Source organism: Mizuhopecten yessoensis, unplaced genomic scaffold (genome assembly GCF_002113885.1).
Source record: "Mizuhopecten yessoensis strain PY_sf001 unplaced genomic scaffold, ASM211388v2 scaffold431, whole genome shotgun sequence".
Classification (NCBI taxonomy): Eukaryota; Metazoa; Mollusca; class Bivalvia; order Pectinida; family Pectinidae; genus Mizuhopecten; species Mizuhopecten yessoensis.
Genome location: NW_018403543.1, coordinates 574,280 through 583,915, shown reverse-complemented (window position 1 = coordinate 583,915; position 9,636 = coordinate 574,280). Strand labels below are relative to the sequence as shown.

Genomic DNA, 9,636 nt, shown 5'->3' with positions numbered 1-9,636 from the left:
GTGATATCGTTATGCTCATTACCTTGACTGGTGTGACCCTCACTTTGGGGTGTGTGATAAGCTTAGACTCGAGGCTGACGAATAAGGAACCTAATCTACAGGTCAACAAGGTCACATGTACTGATAGTCAGTATCGTAGATAAACAAAGCCAGGCACTTAAGACAATATACCTCACGTGTGTAGCCCCAGTAACAGTTACATACAATTTTAATGTTAACAATTTTCATGTTTTCTATTATCTAGTCTTCCATAGAAAGATCTTTACATTAACTTCATCAAAGGCTTGCATTACATCACAGGGGCATGGAGACCCCTAACAAGTAATTAAAAAAAATAGGGGTCTCCTATACTAATATATTTTAGTATAGGAGACCCCTATTTTTTAATATATCAAGTAAAGCGATCCATGCCCCTGTGCATTACACAGACTTTAATATACTGAAAGAAATAAAAACAGCAACCAATAATCTTATTTTTAAATTGACTCTTTACTAGTAAAACTATCCCATGTAGATAGCCAAATCAAGTAGACCGTGTCAAAAAAGATTGATGAACAGTCAACCTCGTATAGCTCTAGTACACGTCTGATAGAGGCCGACTGTGGTACATAGTCACTTTGATATAAACAACAAAATCAACATGTTTGGTCCCACGTCCGTTGTTTGGTTCTACATTCCGTTATTTATATGTTTATCCATTATATGATGGATAGTTACTTAGTCCGTTACTTAGTCCGTTAGCCGCTCTGAGTTGTTTCCACTGTTCAGACGTAATGGTTCATCATTGATTCGTAATGCTCCTGTCGGCCGGACGGATTACTTGGTGCACCGTTCTTTGTGACGTACTCCTGGAAATAAGCATAGAAAGATTCATTTATTTGTCTGTTTGTATTATTTGTCGAAAGGAGGAATTCGCCGGAACGTTAATCCACTACAATGTATTTGGTTCCCAAGTCCGTTATTTAGTTCCTTTGTCTGTTACTGAGCCGTTCTTGGTTGTGCCCACTATTCAGGCGTCTATAGCTTCATCAAACATCACATATGATTTGACTACTTTTAATGTTCATCATTTACCTTATTTACCGCCTTCAAATATTATGTTTAATTATAATTGCACTTATTGAAAGGTATATATATGGTTTTCTATTGCGTACATTGTGGGTGAGCCTATTTATCAATATGCTAGCTTCATCACTTGGTGAACTCGACATCAGTTGGAATGGACCTAGATTTACATTGCAAGTGACGTCGATGAAGCAAATGACGTTTGAACTTTATTAATTTATATCTTGCCCTGGTTCATCGATTCTGAGTTCGAATCACAGTTTTGTTAATAATTCGGAATTATCTTGTCGTTGCTCGTTCTACCGTATTGAATATTTGATTATTGACCCATATAATGAATTGCAATACTTTTTCAAGTGATGGAACCAAAGTAACTTATTAACTCAATGAAGTAGTTACATTTTGCAATACAATGGATCAATAGGCAATACCCTTTTGATAACATGTAGTTAGAAATGTTTACCTCTAGTTCCTCGAAGGAAGTCTGTCCTTTGTTGATCTTCTCGCCTATTCCAGTCTGGAAGCTGCTGTATCGCTCCTTATATGGTGAAACATACCATACACGTTTAACTGATTGTACTTGGTTAATATGTATGATGTTGGCAAAATGAAATGGACAGAAAAACAGTACGGACATAAGTATAGATAAATGTCCCTCACATTAGCAGCTTGCGTAGACTGTATACCTCGGGATCCTGCAGTGGCCATATTTAATGATCACTATGACAATTACACTTAATACTTACTATAAAACCAATCAGGAGCAATCCAAGACAAAACGGAAAACAACGTATATCATTTCCGGTTATCATAGCATTTCCTCAATCGTGTGTACTCTCTTGTATAATTAATTACTTGGTATATTATTTGCTTTGATTTCATTATTTGAAAGAAAAAAAATGCTGACCTTTTCTATTTAATATGAAGTTGAAGTATGTAAAGTTTTAAATATATTAATTTCCCAAATGGTGAAATGAGTAAACGAAACAGCGAAAACTGACCTTGACCTGTCCGGGGATGACGCCATCCTCTAGAATAGCGGCAGCGTTCTTCAGTCCGCGCGAAAACGTATCCATAGCACCTGTGGATTAATTTACATATAGCAATATTATATAAAAGGGTATTGCCTATTTTATAATTTACATATAGCAATATTATATAATAATAAACCATTAATTAATTAATTTACGTTATAAAGCGGTATTATCCTATTTTTTTATAGAGATAGGTCTGGGTAATAATAACAACATTCATATTTAAATAATAATTCAGTGTTATATAAAAACAGGAGATATCAATTTTCAGAAGTGTATTATGTTCGCTTTCATTTCCACAATTAACTCATTCACCCCTGAAATTTCATAATGGACTATTCCAACCTTTGAATTGGAAGAGTTCAAACATGTCCTCAGGTGTGAATGAGTTAAGAGTATACATTTGCTTTCTATTTGGAGTCGACCTACCGATGTGGGAGATGAACATGTCTCGGAGGTCCGTGGATTCCCGGCGTACTTTACAGTCGAAGTTGAGGCCACCAGGCTTTAGACCACCTTGTTCCAGAATTGCCTTTAAAAAGAGACATTTTTATCCTTAAAAAGAACACCCTTATTTGACAGAAAAAATCCACAACGCTAACACACAAAGAGGAAATGGAAAGTTGTTTGGAAAACATTATAAAAAGCAAAGAGGACAGTAGCGGATCCAAAGACTGTTTGTGTTACAAAAAATGCCCAGAAAAGGATGTCTTCAAACAAGAAAAACATGAAAAAGGTATTTTATCCTTAAAAAGAACTTCTATATTTGACATAAAAATGATAGGCTGAACAGGCAATCTGAAATACCAAAACTCACACTAGGAGGTTACGGAAGGTTGACAGGTTTCTGTTTCAAAGATGGCACCTAAATAAATCGACAAGGTTGTAAGTAAAAGTATCACCTTGAGGACGAGCGTGGCGTTTTTGGTGTCCATGGGGAACTGGTCAGTATCCCATCCCAGGTCTGGTGATCCGGTGTTGGAATCGACTGATCCTAACATCCCAAACCTGTTGGCCAGCAAGTACACAGAGAGTGCAGTAATCCAAAGGGCTTATAATGTTTCAGATTTGCCAAATCGGTTATGTTCTTACATTAAAAACAATATATACTGTACTTGCCAAAAATAATATTGGTAATATTTGACGAATATCAAAGGAGACCAAAAAGAAATTTTATTTGTCCTGACTGCAGCCGATAAATTAGGTTAAATGGAAAATTGCAACGTTTTATCAATACACACTGACAAACTCTTTACTTCAAGTTAAAAACAATGGGTAGGAACAAAATGACTTGTTGATGTTTTCTTGTGACATACGTACGCTGACGCCATGATGATGTCGTGCTCATAACCATGACCGGCCAGAGTCGTGTGGTTTGGTTCAATGTTCAGCTGAAACACCAATGATTTACTACCTCAGTAGGCAATGCCCAATGATTTATTACCTCAGTAGGCAATGCCCAATGATTTACTACCTCAGTAGGCAATGCCCAATGATTTGCTACCTCAGTAGGCAATGCCCAATGATTTGCTACCTCAGTAGGCAATGCAGTTTTAAAATCACTTGAACAGATATTTCTAAGTACATCCGCTCAGGAACAAGAGTATTTAAACAGGGTTAGGTGTACAGGTTAAGATAATGGAATCATGTTGTGTTAAATACTATTGAATACGTCAAGAAGTAATTACTGGAATTCAAAGAGGAACGGGATTAGTATAATAGCTGGAGTAATATTTGGAGTGAAAATGAAAGAAACAGCGAAGTCGCTCACTCAGTCATAGCTTGACAGAGGGACCAGTCGGTTTTGAAACGTTTTATACGTACATTATTTGTGTAAAAAGTAACACTTTGATATCACATATTTTCAAACTGATAACTTGTATTGAAGATGATAGGAGCGAGGTCACATATATAATAACAAAGAACTCACCTTGTATTCTTTGTCCAATCCAAAATGCTTGAGGAACCCAATCACCGTCATGGCGTCTGTAATGGAAAAGATAATTATATAGCGACTTGATCCTGACTAGTTTATAGGACGATCGAATGCATCAGAAGGCAACACCGGGGTCTGGGTCCTAAGGCAACATTGCAGGATTAGTATGCTAAATATGACAAAACGCTATACGACTTGGAATGTTTACCACTGTAAATATATTGTTATATGGTGTTGCCCTATTTTTAAGTTTGAGTTTAAATAGATATATTTAGAGCTTGGCTTCATACTTATGTAGTTCAAAGACAGGCTTAGTCATTGATCGTAGCCGAACGGTAAATTTTTGCAACCACCTTTTTAAAGTTCGGGATACTATGATGTTTGTGTACGTGACAAAAGCTGTTTCCCTTTATGTACTACAGTTGGGGTTGGATAAGATCAATCTGGAATGCACCTCGTCTGAACGGACGAAACGCCATCGTTAACTTACTGTTAAATGAATAGTAGGCCCCATTTACATCTTGTCACTTACCGTAGTCATACTGGTGCTTTGCCGGTTCCTTGGGTTTAGGTTCGATCAGCAGATTTCCTGTGAATCCTAATTTCTTCTTGTAGGCTACAGGATGTAAAATATGCATGTGAAAAATAACAACCTTCTCTGTCATGTATCTGTGATATTGTTATAACCTATAAAATCTGGTAATATTTTCTATTTTATAACAATTTATATAGCATTCGTTTAAACATTGCAAACATATCCCGATAATAGAGAAAGATTAAAAACAGTTCAAGAGGCAATATTTAATGACAAAAACCTTACCGGCAGCCATTTTGAAGAAGTTGGCCATGTTTGTGAGTTCCGTAAGGACGTCTGTGTTGAGGATGGTGTGGTAACCCTCTCGGCCGCCCCAGAACACTGACAACAGTGAAAGAAAGTTTATACATAGTTCTGACTTCATCACATAGTATAATGTATAATGTTGTGCTTGTAAGACCGTATTTAAGACTAGACACAGTTCACAGACTTTGTCCGCGTCATCGCATCATCATCAATTATTTATATCAGTAAGTTCTTGTCAGCAAATAATATGCATGGAATGAGAACGAAATTAAGATATGTACATAACCGATGGTAAATTAATACCCGTATACTGTTGTTAGGAAAGCAGAAGGATAAATCAACACATCAAAAGTAATACATAGGTCTGAGATAACACGGAGTGATGATGCGACACGTATATTCAATGGCAACAATCAGAGTAGAGACATGCAATTCACTGATCCCATAGCGACGTAATGATGCGACACACAGTCATGGTACTTAGCATTTTGAGGACTTACCAAAGTTTTCTGCTCCAAGTTTCACTGCGATGTCCATGCATTTCTTAACTTGGGTCGCGGCGAACGCCACCACATGAGAGTCAGGGTTGCTGGCTGCTCCATTCATGTACCTGTAACAAAGAGGGTCGCTTTGAGTATACAGACTAAGTATAGAAGCATGTTCAATTGGAGCTTTACATAACAAAACAGGTACCTTTTTTACTGGGAAATAGACCAAATGTTACCCGTAATTTGAACTATCGAACAAGTTATCGTTACTTTTGACTTGCGAACAAATTACATCGTTACATTTGACTTGCGAACAAATTACATCTTTACATTTGACTTGCGAACAAATAACATCGTTACATTTGACTTGCAAACAAATCCCTTCTTTACTTTATTGTTACCATTACATAAGACTGTTGGGCGGGTCATACATTACCGATATTTTGGACAGTCTTACTGTTTACACGTTAGCCTTACTTTGGACTAATGGACGGGTGGTAGTGTTTAACTTTACTCTTGACTGGTGGACAGATGTAATGTTACCCTAATATTGGACTGATGGACAGATGGGATGTTGCCCTTACATTGGACTGGTGGACAGATGGAATGTTACCCTTACATTGGACTGATGGACAGATGGAATGTTACCCTTTCATTGGACTGATGGACAGGTGCAGTTGACAGGTTCAATGTTACCCTTACATGTAAATTGGACTGATGGACAGATTCAATGTTTCCCCTTTTATGGACTGAGGGACAGATCCAATTTTTCCGTTATTATGGACTGATGGACATATTCAATGTTTCCCTTAAATTGGACGGATGGACAGGATTTATATTTCCGTTATTTCTGACAGTCGAACTGTTTACACGTTACCCTTACACCGGAGTGATGGACAAGTTCATTGTTACCCTACGGGATGATGGAGAGGTTCAAATGTTACCTTAATATGGATTAATGGACATGTCATATATTTCTTACTTAGGACTGGCGAACAGGTTACTTGTTGCCCACAGGCATTTCACCCCAGTTTTCTTCTGCAACTCTAAAGCAAGGTCTGTGATCTCATCTAGGTTCCTGTTGGTCTCGGCCAATGTGTTGCCCTCTGGTGCGATATCTCTGAATCCATGAACAACCTAATTGTTAAATCTGATCACAGATGGACATTGCAGAAACAATTCCGTTTGTATTATATTAATAAAGGAACACGACTCGGTTACGTGCAATATAGTGCAATGCCTAAAGAGGCAGCAACAGTTATCAACGAGAAATGACTCTGCATCTTGACTATTTCAACGAAATAAATAACTAATACAGTCGACCACGAGAGGGCAGTAGCTGTTTAAAAAGCAACATGAAACAATTAGTTTTACCTGTCGTGGAATGTCCAGTACTTGACGCCAAGTTTCACAAAGAACTCGAAAGCTGCCCGCAAACGACGCTTGGCGTTGGCCATAGTGTCTGATCCATCATCCCAGGGGCGGATCAAGGTGGGGAAGCCAAAGGGGTCAGCACCTGTTGTCACGTGATACCAAAACGTTATACAAATAATCGGAGCAACAGGTTGGATTTCAGGGGCAGATATATAAAACGTTCTTAATGTTATTGTGTGGTTGCGTCATGAAGTGAAACATACATGTACAACAGGTCAGTGCCATTTTCTGACAACCGATATTGGTTAAAACCTGCTAGTTGTAAATTAGTGTGAAGATTTAGTTACCTGTGCCACGGAATGTGTGCCAGAAACAGACGGAGAATCGCAGCCATTCCTCCATGGTACGTCCCATCACTATCTACAATGTACATATAGCGCTACATAAACGGAACACTACAGGGAAATGGTCGGACGTATAGGCAGCCTAGCAAACAATGAAATAGCGTTTAAATTATCGGATATATAAACAGTAGGAAATAACAGCAACTCTGAGGTATAAAGATAGTTATATTGATTAAATATTAAGAACTTAACTGCTTTCAGTTGGCTAGAGCGCTTAATTAAATTTGCTGTATCTAGTTGGCATTCATATTGACTATAAATGTCAACTGATAGCAGTTAAATACTTATATTTACCATTTTTGGAAATTGTTTATTACATAGAAAATTCATTTTACACTTATTTTTATTCAGCATTTTGTTCAAATGATGTATGTATCGTGTATGCTTGATCAATACATATAATAGTCCGAATTATTCTGACGTTTTATCGACTTTTTCATATCAGTCTGTCGTGACGTCATACTAATAATGACGTAAACAATCAACTAATGCCATTCGTAACCTATATGAATGTCATCTGAATTTGGTAGCATTTTATAGTGACACTGCAATACGATTATATTTAGTAAAACATGTAATTTAAGACTGTTTGTAGACTATGCTGTCCGTCGTACGAACAGACCGACAAACAAACAGTTGGATATTATACAATTATTGCCCTGCCCTCGCTAAACATGATTAATCGATGAGAAACAAAATCGTGATTCCCTACTTCAAGGGCAATACATATTTTATTATGCCGAAAAAAAATAACACAATGATCAGGTTGCGTCATTTGGAAATAGGTTGTGGTGGCTCTGGCAGGTTTTTTAAGAGAGGCTCCAGATTTAGAAAGGAAATATGATTTGGAATACTTGAGTGCATGAAGGCGACATGCCGTTTTATTACCCTCATGTAACCATCATCCAATCAGACACGCTGTTATAAAGATGAGTTATAGTAATAAAGTATGTGCTCTGATAGCTGTCCTGATTAATCGAACTCATCGTCCTATTATTGGTTGGACAAACATGACCTGGTTCAATATCCAGGGGATTATGATGGATATTTTCCAAACCGAGACTGCTTATCGCTGTTTGTACCTGTTTCGGGTCGTAGTGTCTGAAGGCCATCGTGTCATTCGGACCTCCGCTAGGGCGGAACGGTATCTTGTCGATTCCTAGGGGTAAACAGATAAGCAGAAATAACATCTTAATGTAATTAAAACTTGTATACAGATACCGGTTAATTGATTCTAACCTGACATGCACGCCGCATTGAGTTAAAAGTGGCCTGAGAGTGGATTTCTATGAATCTGTTACTTTACTGGGTGTTGTGTGAAAGTGATGTAAACAAATACCGGAGGTTTCTGGTGTGTGTATGGCATGTATTTATGTATAAATATTTGGGGCCTCGATATCGCAAAAGCTGGCTAATTAGTAAAGTTTATCGCATGCCGCCATCTCCCTGGGATAGGGTGCCCGCAGTACTATGTCCCTCTCGTAACATACGAGCTAGGTTTCCCAGGCTGGACAGGGCAACAGCACCACAGGGACCTGGGTCAAATGGCACGCATATATTGAAAATAAAGTACCACTGGCACAGACAAAATCAACAGGACATAACGTAGTTACCCTTTTTGCTGTTAAACATATAATTTAACGGGATGCAGTATACGTTGATCATATTTATGACATGCTGTATACATTCGGCCCCGGCCCACGGAACTTACAGTACTGACAATGCTTTTTAGCAAAACCTTTATATTTTTCTTCATTGTACACGGATGCATAACTAAACATATATACTTTTTATAGTTTAAATCACACATTTGATGCTTATACTGTTTATTATGCTGTACTATTTCTGTCTATTTGTAACAATGCACTACATATGTTTACATTGATGCGAGCGTCAAAGTTAATGCACACAACAAACTGTGCGTCCATGACATATGTATATATACTATTTGAAGCAGAATCCAAAAGAAAATGAATTTCATCTTATACAATTTTCTATTTTCAACGCACCGATCTGTGAACACGTGCACATGCATGACGAATATCAACAGACGAACCTGCGAAAAATGTAGCATCTTCAGCGTCGAAGCTGGCACAGCTCGGTCCATCGTCGGACGAGGAGGATGCTGGGGCGAACGACGACATGACAGCTATCTTCAGGGGGTGTTTTAGCTACGTGGAGACAAAGTTCACACGCTGGCCGGACGACTGGTCTCTCGAGTACAGCGTAGAGTCTGTAATCTCGGCCTCGCACATATGCACGGCGTGGTGTGTGGAGCGTTCAAATTCGGGGGTAAAAATTGGGTCAGGAGTTTGTTATCATGCTACGACAGTCGGTATCGGTACGCGTGGAAACGCTGCTCCATGTTCGTAATCTTATACGAATATAATCTTGAAGGGGCATGTATTTAGCCTCCAATTTTTACTCTGCATTTTTTTTTCGAATTTCGAAAGAGAATGGCACGTAGCATTGCAGACAGTGGTTCTAAAAACTA

General features: G+C 38.2%; 1 protein-coding gene across 1 annotated transcript; it reads right to left on the bottom strand.

The window, feature by feature from the left end:
• Positions 1–470: 470 nt before the first annotated feature.
• LOC110448554 (xylose isomerase-like) lies at positions 471–9,425 on the bottom strand. Its single transcript, XM_021494849.1, has 15 exons — positions 9,199–9,425; positions 8,225–8,301; positions 7,086–7,158; positions 6,739–6,880; positions 6,347–6,484; positions 5,377–5,486; positions 4,856–4,951; positions 4,568–4,651; positions 4,030–4,085; positions 3,420–3,490; positions 3,002–3,107; positions 2,529–2,631; positions 2,067–2,146; positions 1,529–1,603; positions 471–848 (listed from the first exon to the last, which is right to left on the bottom strand). Exons 1-15 carry the CDS (start codon positions 9,284–9,286, stop codon positions 765–767), a joined length of 1,383 nt encoding a protein of 460 aa, XP_021350524.1. The 5' UTR covers positions 9,287–9,425; the 3' UTR covers positions 471–764.
• Between the last annotated feature and the right edge of the window lie 211 nt (positions 9,426–9,636).